Source organism: Mobula birostris, chromosome 31 (assembly GCF_030028105.1).
Source record: "Mobula birostris isolate sMobBir1 chromosome 31, sMobBir1.hap1, whole genome shotgun sequence".
Classification (NCBI taxonomy): Eukaryota; Metazoa; Chordata; class Chondrichthyes; order Myliobatiformes; family Myliobatidae; genus Mobula; species Mobula birostris.
Genome location: NC_092400.1, coordinates 37987783 through 38006269, shown reverse-complemented (window position 1 = coordinate 38006269; position 18487 = coordinate 37987783). Strand labels below are relative to the sequence as shown.

The 18487-nt window shown below is 44.3% G+C and overlaps 1 protein-coding gene across 1 annotated transcript in view; it reads right to left on the bottom strand.

Moving 5' to 3' along the window:
* LOC140190826 (seizure 6-like protein) overlaps window positions 1–18487 on the bottom strand; it is a 439535-nt gene that overhangs the window by 159224 nt on the left and 261824 nt on the right. The window contains exon 3 of the mRNA XM_072247697.1: window positions 13791–13924. Coding sequence (XP_072103798.1) covers window positions 13791–13924 — 134 coding nt within the window. The remainder of the gene's footprint in view (window positions 1–13790; window positions 13925–18487) is intronic.

Here is an 18487-nt window from a genome sequence, read left to right as displayed (position 1 = left end):
GGTCTCCTTATTTAAGAAAGGATGTGCTGACGTTGGAGAGGGTACAGAGAAGATTCACTAGAATGGTTCTGGGAATGAGAGGGTTAACATATGAGGAACGTTCGTCCACTCTTGGACTGTATTCCTTGGAGTTTAGAAGAATGAGTGGAGACCTCATAGAAACATTTCGAATGTTGAAAGGCATGGACAGAGTGGATGTGGCAAAGTTGTTTCCCATGATGGGGGAGTCTAGTACGAGAGGGCATGACTTAAGGATTGAAGGGCGCCCTTTCAGAACAGAAATGCAAAGAAAATTTTTTAGTCAGCGGGTGGTGAACCTATAGAATTTGTTGCCATGATTCAGGACATTTACAAAGACAGGTGTTTAAAAAAGTCCCAAAGGATCATTGGAGACCTGAGTCACCCCAACCACAAACTGTTCCAGCAGTGGAGGCCAAGTCATTGGGTGTATTTAAGGCAGAGATTGATAGGTATCTGAGTAGCCAGGGCATCAAAAGTTATGGTGAGAAGGCGGGGGAGTGGGACTAAATAGGAGAATGGATCAGCTCATGATAAAATGGTGGAGCAGACTCGATGGGCCGAATGACTTAGTTCTGCTCCTTTGTCTTATGGTCTTATGAATTAATCAGACTGATGGCCTGGCGGAAAAAACTGTCTCGGAGCCTGTTGGTTCTGGCTTTTATGCTGTGGTACTGTTTCCCGGATGGTAGCAGCTGGAACAGTTTGTGGTTGGGGTGACTAGGGTCTCCAATGATCCTTTGGGACTTCTTTACACACCTGTCTTTGTAATTGTCCTGAATCATGGGAAGTTCACATCTACAGATGCGCTGGGCTGTCCGCACCACTCTCTGCGGAATCCTGCGATTAAGAGAAGTACAGTTCCCATACCAGGCAGTGATGCAGCCAGTCAGGATGCTCTCAGTTGTGCCCCTGTAGAAAGTTCTTAGGATTTGGGGGCCGTACCAAACTTCTTCAACAGTCTGAGGAGAAAGAGGCGCTGTTGTGCCTTTTTCACCACACAGCCGGTATGTACAGACCATGTGAGGTCCTCAGTGATGTTTATGCCGAGGAACTTGAAGCTGTTTGCCCTCTCAATTCCAGATCTGTTGATGTCAATAGGGGTTAGCCCATCTCCATTCCTCTTGTAATCCACAACCAGCTCCTTTGTTTTTGCGACATTGAGGGAGAAGTTGTTTTCTGGACACCACTGTGTCAGGGTGATGACTTCTTCTGTGTAGGCTACCTCATTATTATTTGAGATTGGGCCAATCAGTGTAGTATCGTCAGCAAACTTAATTAGCAGATTGGAATGTCTCTGCTGATATAACATGAGGAACTTGTTGGAATCCTTCTCCCTTGTTAGTTTTGTAAAGATTAAATTTGTCATGTGTACAGTGTGTGTACAACCTACAGTGCAATGTATTGTTTGTGTCAGATCAACTCGGTGAAGATTGTGGCGGGGGCAGTCTGCAGTGTCGTCACGTGTGCCCACAACTTACTAACCCTGACCTGTACATCATCGGAATGCAGGAGGAAGCTGGAACACCAAGAGAAACCCATGTGGTCACGGCAAAGAATTGACAGAGGCAAGAATTGAGTCCCAGTTGGTGCTGGAACTGATAACCACTAAATACAGTGCCACCCTTCTGCATTGGGAGGACCTGATGCTTTAGTGAATGGCAGCACAAATAACCCGTCCCCTGTCAATGCCACTCTTCAGTTTAATGAGGAAAGAAGCTAGTTATTTCTGTGAACTCAGTGCATTTCACCTTGAAATCTTTTGCTAGACCTCGTGAGCTTCTTCCGAGCCACAATAGTCTAGCAAACAGCTCAAAGTCATGCCCAATGATCCAAGAAAAGTCATTTCATTAATTGTCATCCTAGAGCAGGGAAATTCAATTTCTATGCAATCTAATTCAATTTAATTCTGCACCGTGCCATTTATCTCCTGCAGTAATTGTCAAGGCCAATCAAAGGAAAGGAAACAGACTATTTCAATTGCATTAAAAAAATTATTTAGGTTCCTGGAACTCAATATTGCCAAGTGACAGGGGGCCAGAAACAAGCTGCAACAGAAAGACCACGAATGTTATTCTACTATTTTTCAACCTTGTGAAATGCTTCACCCAAACCTGTAAGACAATCACCTCCTTTCTTACTAATGGGGAATGAAAATTTCGCTCTGCTGTAGAAATCAGGATTCCATGTCGAGAGCCAAAGTTCCAAGTAAGTTCAGTATCAAAGTAAATTCCATATGTACTATCCCGAGATTTATTTTCTTGCAGGCATTCACAGTAGAACAAAGAAATGCAATAGAATCAATGAAAAACTGCACTCAAAGACTGACAAACAACCAATATGCGAAAAAACAAACTCTGCAAATACAAAAGAAAAACAGATAAGAGTAAGAATAAATAAGTAAATAATAGCTTAGGAAAAGGAGCTTGGAAAAATAGAGGGCTATGGGTAACCTCAGGTACTTTCTAAGGTAGGGACATGTTCAGCACAGCTTTGTGGGTTGAAGGGCCTGTATTGTGCTGTAGGTTTTCTATGTTTCTATGTTCTATGTTTCTAAGTTTGTGTGGCACTTCCTTAGGAAGGGCGTGCATAATAGGGGCACAGCCTGTGGTGAGTGCCAGGGAGCGAAAATCAGCCGTCATGTTCGGGTGTCATTGACACTTTTGAGTGCCCGGAGTGACAGTTTGATCATGTCAGTGTGGACTTGGTTGGTTCTCTCCCTACATGCCCCCCCCCCATGGTTTTACACACTTCCTTACCATGAGGGGAATTGAGGGGAGGAGGAGATGGTGGCGTGACGCAGCGCACGCGGCCGTTCCGAAATCATATCGTATTTGTGAAGTAGGATGGCGTGCACAATCCTGATTTGATGGAGACAGCCGTGAGAAGCACGGAGGAACATCTGGAGAAACTTCTGGAATGCCTGCTTCGCTGCCGCTGCTACTGTGCGATCGAGACTCTCCGGAGGGGAAGGCCCCAAATCCTCGGCTTTGCTTATTGCCTGTTGCTGGGGCCGGGGTTGAAGTGCTCGGCAGAGATGGTGCTCGGTGCTTGGTGTCAGAGGGCTGGTTGGAGGCTCGAAGTTTTCGGACAAACTCAAGAATCGGCTGTGGTCGGATGCTTCCAGGGTGCTGCATCGGCAAGTTTGTGGCGCTGGAAGCTCATGGCAGGAAGAGTTTCTCCCTTCTACCGTCTGCGTGAGATGATGGGACTTTTGAGAGACTTTGAAACTTTTTTTTCCGTGCCCATGGTCTGTTCTTTATCAAATTATGGTATTGCTTTGCACTGTTGCAACTATATGTTATAATTATGTGGTTTTTGTCAGTTTTTCAGTCTTGGTTTGTCTTGTGTTTCTGTGATATCATTCTGGAGGAACATTATATCATTTCTTAATGCATACATTACTAAATGCCAATAAAAGAGGACTGCGTGTCCTCATAATCTAATCTAATCTAAATAATGGACCCTACTACCAGGTGGCTAGAGGTCGCCCCGCTAGCATTGGTGACATCTGTGGCTGAGTTGGTGTATGGGCAGCCATTACGAATGCCAGGTGGTTTTATTCCTGACCCACAACTGCCTGGGCTGGTTTTTCAAGAGCTTTCGACCCTCCTCAGTAAATTCAATTCCTTTTCACCTATTCCTACCTCCCATCATGGCGTTCAGTATGCCTGGGTTCCTGTTGACCTACATTCCACCTTGTTTGTTTTCGTCTGCCATGACACACACCAAAATCTCCTTAAGCTTCCTTACAATGGCCTATTCTGTATTTTGGAACAGAGAGAAAAGACTTTTATTATAGAAAGGAGGGGTAAACCTGACCATATTTTGGTAGATTGCCTTAAGCCGACCCACCAAGATTTGGAGGATTCTGCTCTCATGCCCCTGGCATCGTGACATGACCATGAGCATGTCAACTCATCCCTGAAAGAGCCAGAAGCCCCTGCAGTTCCTCCACCCATAGAATATAGGATCCATCTGGGCTCCTTGTCCGAGCTCCGGAAAGGCTCACTACACCAGTTTTAGTGAATTCTGGGGAGGGGGCTTTGTAGAGAAATGTAATGGGAGGAAACATACATAATTTATAACCGCTGATATTGAGTTGGGGTTCAATTTAAGCATCTGGTTTGACATGATGACCTAATAACATGAAGTTTTTTTAACTGCGCTTTACCTCAAACCCCAGCCTTTACCTCATCCCCAGCCTCACTCTCCCAACAGCCTGCAGGTTCCAACCTTCCCACTCCACATCGACCTCCCGCGTGCTTGCTGTCATTCACTGAAATACGTTCCCCTCCGCGGTTGCTGTTTGAATGGGCTCACGATTCAGCCCAGCTCGCCTTTGCCAATCCACCAATCCCACATTTCCATCTCCTCATGGTGCCTCTGTGACCGCTGGCCATTGAGCGCCAGGACAGTGTGGACCAGCATTATGGCCGGGGAGAGGTCATCACGTACCCTATCCTCACTGGTTGGGGCATCAAGGGATATGGTGAGAGGGCAGGTGTATGGGGTTGGATGGGGTCTGGGATCAGCCATGAAGAAATGGCAGAGCAGACTCGATGGGCTGAATGGCCTAATTTTGCTCCTACGTCTTAAGGTCTTATGGTCTCAGATTGGCTAACTGGCAGGAAGCAAAGAGTGAGAATAAAGGGGACCTATTCTGGTTGGTTGCTGGTGACAAGTCGTGTTCCTCAGGGGTTGGGATTGGGACCGTTTCTTTACACGTTACATCATCTGGATGATGGAATTCGTGGTTTTGTGGTTAGGTTTTTGGGAGGGGCAGGTAGTGTCGAGGAAGCAGGGAGGCTACAGAAGGACTTGGACAGAATGGCTGAATGGGCAAAAAAGTGGCAGGGGGTATATGGTGTTGGAAAGTGTACGCTCAGGCACTTTGGCAGAAGGAATAAAGGCAAAGTTTCTAAACGGGAAGAGAATTCTAAAATCAGATGTGCAAAGGGATTTGGGAGTTACTGTGCAGGACACCCAAAAGGTTACCTTGCTGGTTGAGTTGGCAGTCAGCATTCATTTCCAGAGGACTAGAATATAAGAGAAAGGACATGATGCTGAGGCTTTATAAGGCATTGGTCAGACTGCACATGGAATATTCTGAGCAGTTTTTGGCTCCTTCTCTAAGAAAAGATGTGCTGGTATTGGAGGGCATCCAGAGGAGGTTTATTAGAATAATCACAGGAATTAAAGGGTTAATGTATAAGGAACATTTGATGGCCCTGGGCTTGAACTCGCTGGGGTTTAAAAGATGAGGGATGAGGGGAATCTCATTGAAATCTATTAAATGAGGTAGATTCAGGATGGACTTAGGGTCGGCTGTGGTCGGCTGCTTCCAAGGTATCGGCAAGTTGACGGTGCCTGGAGGTTTATGACGGAGTTTCTCCCTTTTACCACCTGCTATCGGGGACTTGGGAGTCGATTGACTCAGGACTTTGAGAACTTTTTTTTACTGTTCCTATGGTCTGTTCTTTATCAAATTACGGTATTGCTTTGCACTGCTGTAACTATATGTTATAATTATGTGGTTCTGTCAGTATTGGTCTTTGGTCTGTCTTGTTTTCTGTGATATCACTCCGGAGAAACATTGTATCATTTCTTAATGCATGTATGCATTTCTAAATGACAGTGAAAGAGGACTGAGTGTTCTCATAATCTAATCTAATCTAATATTGAACGGCCTAGACAGAGTGGACGTGGAGAGGAAGTTTCCTATGGTGGGAGAGTCTAGGACCAAAGGGCACAGCCTCAGAATAGAGTCATCCATTTAGAATGGAAATGAGAAGGAATTTCTTTATCCAGAGGGTAGTGAATCTGTGGAAGTCATTTCTACAGAAGGCTGTGGAGGCCAAGTCATTGGGTAGGCTCTCAGTTAGTCAGGGCATCACAGTTTATGGGGAGATGGCAGGAGAATGGGGTTGAGCAGGAAAATATATCAGCCATGATGGAATGGCGGAGCAGACTCAATGGGCCAAGTGGCCTAACTCTGTTTCTATGTCTTATGGTCTTATGGTCTATCTAACTTCTCTTTAAATTCCTTTACACCATTCACAACCACTGCCTGGTGCTAGTTCTGATACCAGTTACAAAACTCAGTTGTATTCCTGTAAATCTGCTTTTGTAATAATGTACTTCTGATTTGCAATGCAACACTGACTAAATAATTTACCTTTGAAGAATACTTTTGGGCCTCTTGTGACCAGGTCATTGCTTTGGTATTTCTGATACACAAAATGAGGTAAGGTAAGATTAGCTTTTTTTGTCACACGTATATTGAAGCATACAGTGAAATGTTTCGTTTGATCAAATCAAATCAGCAAGGATTAGGCAGCTTCCCAATGTTGCCACACCTCTGACACCAGATTAGCATGCCCACAACTCACTAACCCTAACCTAAGGTCTTTGGAACTTGGGGGGAAACCGGAGCATCCATCGGAATCTCAGGGAGAACATACAAACTCCTGACAGGCAGCAGCGGGAACCAACTCCCGATCTGAGATCACTAGCACTATAAAGCAACTCTGCAGCTGCTACACTACCTTGTCACACAAAATCATTGAAATATTGTCTACTTCTTCCTGCTCTGCATACGCTATCTGACAATAAAGACAATAAAGGGCATTGAGGGAGGTTCAGAGTTCAAAGTACCATATACAACCCTGAGATTCATTTTGTTGTGGGCATACTCAGTAAACCCATAATGGAATCAGTGGAAGGCCACACCAACCAGTGTGCAAAAGACAACAAACTGCAAATACATGAGGAAAGAAATAAGAAGAAAGGTAACTATTTTATTAGTGTTGGATGCTGTTGGAATTATGGACACAAGCCTGAACTACAATGAATCAATGTACCAGAAGAAATCACTCATTTAATTCCTGACTAGTTGTGGGTGGTAATTCTGTTACAAAAATATATTGCACTGAAATTGAAACTGCTTCAATATTGCAATTTTATTGCCTCCTCACCTCACTGAGACGCCTGGCAAATCATTCCTGAATGAAACATAACCAGGTTGGCGTCTGTTGCTATGGCTCCAGGGGTAGATGGCAGTCAGCTGCTCTCCATTCATCATCTTGACAGCATGTGCAATATCGTTTCATACATTCTCCCAGTGTTTACATGGCATTGCCTCTTAAACTGACAGACCAAGTGCTTGGATACTGCATGTTGAAGAAACCTAACTCACTGAGTTTCAAAGGAAACAGAAAATATTGGGAATGCTCAGCAAATCAGGCAGTATCTACAGGGCATCTCTCCACAGCTGCTGAGAACTTGCTCCATTTTGTTTTACTTCACATTTATGGTATTTGCCATTCATCTGGATTCCTTTTGGATGTTGCGTTTGAAGTATTTCCAGACATTTTCCAATTCCAACATCTCAGAGGACCCATTCTGGGCCCAACACATCAATGCAGTAGCTCTACTTCATTAGGAGTTTAGGAAATTTGATATGGCACCAAAGACTGTGAATGTCAAATGCATGACAGATGGAGTATTACTTGTGAAAATATGAAGCTAACCACGTTGGTGGGACAAGTGAATAGACTATTAGTTAAAGGGGAATAGAAAAAGAATCAAATTTGGTCTCTTGGAGCATTGTGTGCAATTTTGGGACCTGTGGATATGCTGGCATTGGAACCTGTCCACAGGAAGTTCATGAGAATGAGTCTGGGAATGAGAAGGTTAACATATGAAATGCATTTGAGGCTATGGGGCCTGTACTCCCTGGAATTTAGAAGAACGAGGCAGGTCTCATCGAAACCTATCAAATATTGAAAGGCCTAGATAAAGTTTATGTGGAGAGGATGTTTCCAGCAGTAGGAGAGGCTATGAACTGAAGGAACAGCGCAGAAGAGAAGAGCAGAGGAAGGTTCCTTTAGGGCAGAGATGAGAAGGAATTTCTTTAGCCAGAGTGTGGTGAATCTGTGGAATGGCCTTTTCCTGTTCTTCTTTGTCTCTGTTTCTATTTTTATAAACAGCAACATACAAGGCTCAACTGAAGACTTGTTTCTATAGGATATGTCACAACATTATTCTCTCAAACGCACTGAAGTTCTTTGTAAAATCATCCACATTGCATTTGCTCCTGGATATGGCTTAAGAGGTTTGTTTACGAAATGTCTGTTCCTACCCCACATCTGACCAATCGAGGCAGACTACAGGCAGTGACTAGCTTGTTCACATTGTCGATACCACAGCACAAAACTTCCCCTTTAAGATGGCAGAGGAAAGGATGCTGAGGGACATTGCAAACTCATTTTCCACATAGAGAGCATTTTCACTAATTGAGATACAGATGAAAGTTGACACGATAATCTTGATTTATGAAAACTAATCCTAGACTGTTTAAAACTAAACAATGGAAGTGACAAACCACTCAACCAGTGTTCGCAGAAACAAATAAATCCATCTTCTAGTGCAAATGTGAAGAGAGAATGCAGGAATCAGGCTGGAGAAAACTATTGTCAAACCTTCTTACAATCTTACCAAGGACAGTCTGATCTTTGGTGCCTAACTGGAAATGTTTTGTTGTTTTCATTCTCAATTTTCTTCCTACTTTCTTTCTAAACCAACAAATTTTACTTGAAAAGTCACTGTGCATTCAGGTGCTGTAAAGGACCCACCAAGGTCAATGGAACTATTTGAGGCCTCCGTTGACAGGGGTCGGCCATGGCTGTTGCACCCGAGTACGATACGGAGAGTAAGCGCAGCAGGCCTCCCCTCTCCATGCAGCTGCTGAATCCAAGGGAACAACAGAGACCAACACAGTTTGGCACCAGCGACTTCCCAGGAGCTGCCAGTCAGCATGAACCTAATGCAGGACTGCCTTAGAGATTCCAGCACCAGGTTTTTCCCTCGAGGCTTTCTCCCGAAGCCTTCCACGTGAGTGGGTACGACCGCAAGGCGGCAGAGGTTTGAGATCAGAGTTTTCCTTCTCCTAGGTGAGCTGCCAAGCAGGGCTGACGAACCCCATCGGCCCAGTGATGGCTTGTTTGCAACAACTGGAATAGGAGGGAAATCAGTCTCTGTTCCCATACTGTTGGATTCATTGTTTTAAAGGCAGGAAGGCAAGGTCAGTGTCCCAGCTAATGATTATTCCACAGGCACCACTGCAGCATAGCTCATTCCGTCTCTCCTTGCCTCCATTTTATCACTGACCACTCTCCACCCCTTCCCACATGCACCCAAGTTTCATCTCCAGCTTCTCCCAGTTCTGATGAATGCCATCCTCTGTCTTTCTCTCTCCATAAATGCTGCCTGGTTTGTGGGATATTTCAGCTACCTTCCATCTTATTGCAGATGTCCACTACTTTCAGATGTTGCTTTTCAGAGCTGGGAATTCAGTTAATCCATCAGCTTCAGCCAGGCAGAGGACCTCACTGTTTATCACATGGGGCTTGTTGGAGTTTGATGTGTGTAAATTGGATCAAAGTTCAAAGTAAATTTATTATCAAAATATATATATATTGTATGTTACCATATACTACTTGAGTTGATTTTCTTTCAGGCATTTACAGGGAAAAAGGATGCCTTGTTTCCGACATTTGAAGAGTGGCGGCACTTCAGGATCAGCGCATTGCTGTAAGTAAGATGCTTTGAGAAATACTGAGGTGTCAGAGCAGGGGTTCCCAACCTGGGCTCCACAGCTAATGGTAGGTGTCCATGACATAGAAGAGGTTGGGAACCCCTGTGTTAGAGGGAATGAGGGATGAGGTTTCTTACCTTGGTGCCTCAAGTTAATAGAGAGGGACACTTGATACCATCATAGAGATCTGTAGTAGCTTTGTAACACAGACAGATTAAATATTACCTTTATTTGTTACAAGTACATCGAAACATACAGTGAAATGTGTCGTTTACGTAGTCCGAGGATGTCATGGGGGCGGCCCACAAGTGTAGCTATGCTTCTGGCACCAACATAGTATGCCCACAAACTACTAACCTTTTTACTAACGCATACACATTTGGGAATGTGGGAGGAAACCAGAGCACCTGTAGGAAACCCATGCAGATAACGTGCAAACGCATTGGCAGGGATTGAATCCTGATTGCTGGCACTGAAAAGCGTTACGCTGATACAGCTACTAAACCACACCTTTACATTTTGGAAAGTTGAATTACAATGAATGGCAGCACCTTGTGAGTGTGTAGAACGGAGGGACCTTGGAGTTCAGGCACCTGGTTCCCTGAATGTGAATCATAGGTGGCCAAGTTGGTGAAGCCAGCTTTTGGCACACTGTCAGACCATTCAGTGTAAGTGTTGAGGCTATACAAGACACTGGTGAGGACACACTTGGAGCATTGTCTTTAGTTCTAGTCACACAACTATAGGAAAGATGTTATGAAGCTGAAAAGAAGGCAGGAAAGTACTACAAGGATGTTACCAGGACTTGAGGAATTGACTTACAAGGAGAGGTTGGGCAGATGAAGACTTCATTCCTTGGAGTGCAACAGGCTCTCGGCTGATCATCAAAGCGAGAGGGGCTAGATGGGATGAATGCTCCGTGTTTTTCCAAGGGTTGGTGAAGCAAGAATAGGTGGGTTTAGGTGTAAGGTGGGAGGAGAAAAATTTAATAGGAACTTTAGAGGCAACTTATTTTTACACAAAGGGTGGTATGTACATGGAACGAGCTGCCAGAGAAAGTATTTGAGGCTTTTACAAGAGAGTTCAATAAGCACTTCAGGTAAGAAGGTTATTGATGTATAGGAGGGAGGGAAGGCATGGGTAAGAGGCTTTAGAAGGTTATTGTTGTGTAGGAGGGAAGGAGGGACTGGGTAAGAGGCTTTAGAAGGTCATTGTGTAGGAGGGAGGGACTGGGCAAGAGGCTTTAGAAGGTCATTGTGTAGGAGGGAGGGACTGGGTAAGAGGCTTTAGAAGGTTATTGGTGTGTAGGAGGGAGCTAGGTACTGAAGAGGTTGGCTTTAGAAGGTTATTGGTGTATAGGTGCGAGGGAAGGATGGGGTAAGGAGGCTGTTGTAGGTTGAGGGCATTTAGGAGGGATGGAGAGACTGAGTAAGCTGCCTGTCAGCCATTCCTCTATCCATGCCAATATCCTTCCTGTCATGCCATGGGAATTTATCTTGTTAAACAGCCTCTTGCATGGCACATTATCAAATGCCTTCTGAAAATTCAAGTAAATGACATCCACTGCTCTCCTTTGTCCACCCTGCTTGTTACTTCCTTGAATATTTGTCAGGCAAGACTTCCCTTCACAGAAACCATGCTGACTTTGACTTATTTTATCATGAGCCTCCAAGTACTCCAAATCCTCATCCTTAATCATTGGCTCCAACACTTTCCCAACTACTGAGGTTAGACCAACTGACCTGTAATTTCTTTTCTTTTGCCTTCCCCCCTTCTTAGAGTGGAGTGACATTTGCAATTTTCTGGTCCTCTAGGACCATGCCAGCATCAAGTGATTCTGAAAGATCATGACCAATGCATCCATTATCTCTTCAGCAACCTCCTTCAGACCTCGGGAAGTAGTCCATCTGGTCCAAGTGACTTATCCACCTTAAGACCTTTGAGCTTGCCTAGCATTTTATCCTTTGTAATATCAATGGCACTCACTGCTGCTCCCTGACACTCACGGACCTCTGGCACACTGCTAGTGTCTTCCACACTAAAGGTAAATGCAAAGTACCCATTAATTTCAGCTTTGGAAGGTTATTGGTGTGTAGGAGGGAGGGAGTGGCTGAGTAAGGAGGCTTTAGAACGTTATTGGGCTGTAGAGGAGATTGGGAAAGGTGGCTTTTGAAGATTATGGGCATAGGAAGGAGGGAGGTATTGGGTGAGGAGACTTTAGAATGTTACTGGTGTGTGGGAGGGAGGGAGGTATTGGGTGAGGAAGCTTTTGAAGGTTTCTGGTGTATGGGAGGGAGGAAGGCATCTTGCTTTACCTTTGGTTCAGTTTGCTGCTGATTTTTTGTTTGTATTGTCCTGCTGAAGATTGTGGACATGCTGTGCTGACATTGGATAGTATGGCGACACTTGCCCCCAGCACATTCTTAGATTCGGCTGGTTGTTAACACAAGTACATTTCACTGTTTGCTTAAATATACATTTGGCAAATATATAACTCTGAATTTGAATTATGTACATTTACAATAGAAAGAATGAAAATCCAAATCTAGTGTTGAAATTGCGGGGGCCCTGGCAGAGATATTTAAAATGTTGCTGTCTACGGGTGAGGTGCTGGAGGATTGGAGAGTGGCTCATGTTGTTCCGTTGTTTAAAAAAGGATCGAAAAATAATCCGGGAAATTATAGGCCGGTGAGTTTAACGTCGGTAGTAGGTAAATTATTAGAGGGAGTACTAAGAGATAGAATCTACAAGCATTTGGATAGACAGGGACTTATTAGGGAGAGTCAACATGGCTTTGTGCGTGGTAGGTCATGTTTGACCAATCTATTGGAGTTTTTCGAAGAGGTCGCCAGGAAAGTGGATGAAGGGAAGTCAGTGGATATTGTCTACATGGACTTCAGTAAGGCCTTTGACAAGGTCCCACATGGGAGGTTAGTTAGGAAAATTCAGTCGCTAGGTATACATGGAGAGGTGGTAAATTGGATTAGACATTGGCTCGATGGAAGAAGCCAGAGAGTGGTGGTAGAGGATTGCTTCTCCGAGTGGAGGCCTGTGACTAGTGGTGTGCCACAGGGATCAGTGCTGGGTCCATTGTTATTTGTCATCTATATCAATGATCTGGATGATAATGTGGTAAATTGGATCAGCAAGTTTGCTGATGATACAAAGATTGGAGGTGTAGTAGACAGTGAGGAAGGTTTTCAGAGCCTGCAGAGGGACTTGGACCAGCTGGAAAAATGGGCTGAAAAATGGCAGATGGAGTTTAATACTGATAAGTGTGAGGTATTGCACATTAGAAGGACAAACCAACGTAGAGCATACAGGGTTAATGGTAAGGCACTGAGGAGTGCAGTGGAACAGAGGGATCTGGGAATACAGATACAAAATTCCCTAAAAGTGTCGTCACAGGGAGATAGGTTCGTAAAGAGAGCTTTTGGTACATTGGCCTTTATTAATCGTAGTATTGAGTATAAGAGCTGGAATGTTATGATGAGGTTGTATAAGGCATTGGTGAGGCCGAATCTGGAGTATTGTGTTCAGTTTTGGTCACCAAATTACAGGAAGGATATAAATAAGGTTGAAAGAGTGCAGAGAAGGTTTACAAGGATGTTGCCGGGACTTGAGAAACTCAGTTACAGAGAAAGGTTGAATAGGTTAGGACTTTATTCCCTGGAGCGTAGAAGAATGAGGGGAGATTTGTTAGAGGTATATAAAATTATGATGGGTAGAGATAGAGTGAATGCAAGCAGGCTTTTTCCACTGAGGCAAGGGGAGAAAAAAACCAGAGGACATGGGTTAAGGGTGAGGGGGGAAAAGTTTAAAGGGAACATTGGGGGGGGCTTCTTCACACGGAGAGTGGTGGGAGTATGGAATGAGCTGCCAGACGAGGTGGTAAATGCAGGTTCTTTTTTAACATTTAAGAATAAATTGGACAGATACATGGATGGGAGGTGTATGGAGGGATATGGTCCGTGTGCAGGTCAGTGGGACTAGGCAGAGAGTGGTTCAGCACAGCCAAGAAGGGCCAAAGGGCCTGTTTCTGTGCTGTAGTTTCTATGGTTCTATGGTTCTATGGTTCAAATCCTATGGAATGTTTCTGCACACACTAGTTGGGGGTAATAAGAGTGTATAAACAGCAGAACTAAGAGAGAATAGGGGTGCTGGCCAGTCTTACCTGCAGTTCCACTCCATATCCCATGAAGACAGTGACATTAACGGTACACTGCAGAGAGCTGTAGGCAGACAGTGGAAGATAGTCACTGGAATCGATATATCCTTCAGAGCTTGAGAATGTTATGCTGCACGGGGCTGTAATTGGAAATTCCTTCATAAGCGTATCTCAAAATCCTTTCTGGTTAACAGTTTGTACAACCAAAGCATTTCTACATTCAATAACTTGAGGCTCGTTTCACGGACAGTAGTGCTGCTGCCTCACAGTTCCAGAGCAGGGGTTCCCAACCTTTTCTATTCCATCGACCCCTGCCATTAATCAAAATGTTTGTGGACCCCATTTGGGAATCCCTGCTCCAGAGTCACAATCCTTTCCTGCAGCACTATCCGTGTGGAGTTTGCATGTTCTCCATGTGGCCACAGGGACTTCCTCCCACAAGATGGTCTGGGAAGGTGGCAGAGGAATTGGTGGCTGGCTAATGGCATGTGAGAAAGAATTGGGCTAGAGGGCAATGCTACTGTTCAATGAGCTAGTGTACTCTCAATGGGCCAAATGGCCTCTTTCTGAATCATAAAAAAGGTAATGAGAACGTTTAGTATGTTAATTAGTCACTATAAACTGCCCTGAGTGGGTTGATGTTACAGAATTGTGGGAGAATTGACGGAATTGTAGAGAATGAAATTGGTTCAAGTAGGATTAGTACAAGAATGGGTGCGTGATGGACCCATTGTGTTAAATCTCTCTTAGACTCTCTGTGAAATCCAACCTCAGTCCAGTACAAACAGGAACTACAGCAGAGTCTGCATCAAATCTGGTTCCCTTGCTCTAAATGATGAAGGCCATTGCCTAGAACATTAGCAAGAAAGAGCAGTTGTCTGTTAGGGCAATATCGACAATAGTCCAAACAATAAGTAAAGACAGAGACAGTTTGAGATACTCAGCAGATCAGACAGCATCTGTACAGGGACTAACAGAGAATAGGCAGAAAGACTTCCTTTCCCTTGTTCCCCCTCCTTGTGGAAACAGAGAACAGTCAGAGAGATTTCGATCACAGACTTTTTCCTTCCATCGCCTTCCCCACCCTGTGCGTTTCATTGTAACTTAAAACATAAATAGACTTCTAACATTATTTCCAGTTGTGATGGAAGGTCCTTGATCTAAAAAGTTAATTTTATTTCTCATTCCAAGTGCTTTTTCAAATGTTATGTTTTTATTTCAGATTTCTAGTATCTGCAATTCTTTTTCTCTTTTCCACTGTAATAACATTTGACATATTACTGCACAGGGAAATAAAATGCTCTTCCTTCCTTTAGGACCTGAATTTAGAAGCATACTTGCCTTGCTACCGTATGTGTTTGGATCTCTCCTCTATAATTGACCATAATTAAAATAAATAAATTGTCTCAAATGGTCAAACCCAACAATAATGTACAGCTATCCCGGATCATGGAAGAAGTGTCGATACAATGGGACCCAATAACTAGAGGGACTGCCTATGCATGGTGTCCGTGTTCACACCTAATATTGTGTAAATTATTGGCCTCTCTGTTATAGAAAACGCATTCTCAAAATGGAATGACTGCAGAGAAGACTCACGTAGACTTGAGGGCATGAGTTAAAGGGAGAGGGTGGGCAGATGAGGACTTCACTCCTTGGAACATAGAAGACAGAGGGGTGGCCTTATAGAGCTGTGTAAGATTATGACAGGTACAGATAGATTATTTTCTCTGTAGAAAGGGGAACTAAAAGCTAGAGGGAATGGGTTTAAGGGGAGAAGTGAAAGAGTTAAAAGGGACCTGAGGGGCAATTCTTCCTGCAGAGGGTAGTTTACAGCAGAGGTTCCCAAACCTGGGTCCAGGACCCCTTGGTAAATGTTAGAGGTCCTTGACATAAATAAGGTTGGGATAAGAGGCAATTGTGGACAAATGGAACTAGTGTGGTGGGAACCATGTTCAGCATGAAATAAGTGGGCTGAAGGGCTAGTTTTCATGCTGTATTTCTCGAGACTCCCTGAGTTTCCAGCAGAACCTACACTTGGTCTCATATTTCTCCAGACTCTCTGAGTCTCCAGCACAACCTACACTTGGTATCGATGTGCATGTGGACAGGTCCGAGCAGATATACAGCAGTTAGCTGTGGCTTGGGTTTCCGCTCTCCCTCTGCCACCTCAGTCACTGTAGAGTGGAGGGTCTGTTCCGAGTTGTAGGTCGACTGTACTGCTTTCCATAGATGCTGTCTGGCCTGCTGAGTTCCTTCAGTATTTTGTGTGTGTTGCTTGGATTTCCAGCATCTGCAGATTTTCTCTCGTTTGTGTTTTTATTATGTAGAGATACAGCACAGTAACAGGTCCAACAAGGTCTGCACCACCCAATTATAAGCATTTCACCAATTAAACTTCTAACCAGTACATCTTTAGAATGAGGAAGGAAACGCACGCGGTCACAGGGAGAACTTGCAAACTCCTTGCGGAGATAGCGGACATGAACCCGGTTGCTAGCGCTGTAACATCACACTACCTTGGGAGTCTGCAGGACTCTGCATCTGAAATGTCCACCTTTTTCAGAACAAGTGCCTTGCCTTGACTGTGATTGATAGAAGCCTCATTCATTTTTCTTCCACTTCTCAGAATTCTGCTCTTACGTCCTCCTCCACCCAGACAGCACAGAGACATACGGTAGTTCTCTTGACCCTTAATTAGTTAGTGCATCAAAACTCATGGGGAGAATGTGGTTGGGAGAGATAATAGATCACCCATGATGGAATGGTGGAACATACACTGTGGGCCAAAAGCCTAATTCTGCTCCTAGAAACATACAAAACCTACAGCACAACACAGGCCCTTTGTCCCACAAAGCTGTGCTGAACATGTCCTTCTCTAAGAACTACCTAGGCTTACCCATAGCCCTCTATTTTTCTAAGCTCCATGTACCTATCCAGAAGTCCTTAAAAGACCCTATCATTTCCACCTCCACCACTATCGCCGGCAGCCCATTCCACGCACTCACCAATCACTGCGTTAAAAAACTTACCCCTGACATTTCCTCTGTACCTACTTCCAAGCACCTTAAAACTATACTCTCTCATGTTACCCATTTCAACCCTTGGAAAAAGCCTCTGACTATCCACACGATCAATGCCTCTCATTATCTTGTACACCTCTATCAGGTCACCTCTCGTCCTCCGTTGCTCCAAGGAGAAAAGGATGAGTTCACTCAACCTATTCTTATAAGGCATGCTCCCCAATCCAGGCAACATCCTTGTAAATCTCCTCTGCACCCTTTCTATGGTTTCCACATCCTTCCTGTAGAGAGGCAACCAGATTGAGCACAGTACTCCAAGTGGGGTCTGACCAGGGTCCGATATAGCTGCAACGTTACCTCTCGGCTCCTAAACTCAATACCACGATTGATGAAGCCCAATGCACCGTATTGCCTTCTTAACCACAGAGTCAACCTGCGTAGTAGCTTTGAGTGTCCTATGGATTTGGACCCCAAGATCCCTCTGATCCTCCACACTGCCAAGAGTCTTGCCATTAATGCTATATTCTGCTATCATATCTGACCTACCAAAATGAACCACCTCACACTTACTGTATCTGGGTTGAATTCCATCTGCCACTTCTCAGCCCAGTTTTGCATCCTATCAATGTCCCACTGTAACCTCTGACAGCCCTCCACACTATCAACAACACCCCCAACCTTTGTGTCATCAGCAAATTTACTAACCCATCCCTCCACTTCCTCATCCAGGTCATTTATAAAAATCACAGACTAGGGGTCCCAGAACAGATCCCTGAGGCACACCACTGGTCACTGGCTACCATGCAGAATATGACCTGTCTACACCCACTCTTTGCCTTCTGTGGGCAAACCAGTTCTGAATCCACAAAGCAATGTCCCCTTGGATCCCATACCTCCTTACTTTCTCAATAAGCCTTGCATGGGGTACCTTATCAAATGCCTTGCTAAAATCCATAACACTACATCTACAGCTTTACCTTCATCAATGTGTCTATTCGCATCCTCAAAAAATTCAATCAGGTTCATAACGCACGACCTGCCTTTGATAAAGCCATGCTGACTATTCCTAATCTTATTATGCCTCCCAAATGTTCATAAATCCTGCCTCTCAGGATCTTCTCCATCAACTTACCAATCACTGAAGTAAGACGCACTGGTCTATAATTTCCTGGGCTATCCCTGCTCCCTTTCTCGAAGAAGGGAACAACATCCGCAATCCTCCAATCCTCTGGAACCTCTCCCTCCTTGATGATGCAATGATCATCGCTAGAGGCTCAGCAATCTCTTCTCTCACTTCCCACAGTAGCCTGAGGAAGCTACTGTTACTCCCTGTACCTCCCTGTTTCTCTTTATATAACTGAAAAAACTTTTAGTATCCTGCTTTTTCTTATTGGCTAGTTTGCCCTCATATTTCATCTCTTCCCTTCTTATAGCTTTTTAGTTGCCTTTTGTTGCATTTTAAAAGCTTCCCAATCATCCAACTTCCCATTCACTTTTGTTATTTTATATGCCCTTATATGCTTTTATGCAGTCCTTAATTCCCTAGTCTGACCTCAGTGGTTGGAAAGCTGTTGGGGTCGATTATTAAGGATGAGGTCTCAGGTTACTTGGGGGCACATGATAAGCATGGTTCCTTCAAGGGAAAATCTCGTCTGAAAAATCTGTTGGAACTCTTTGAAG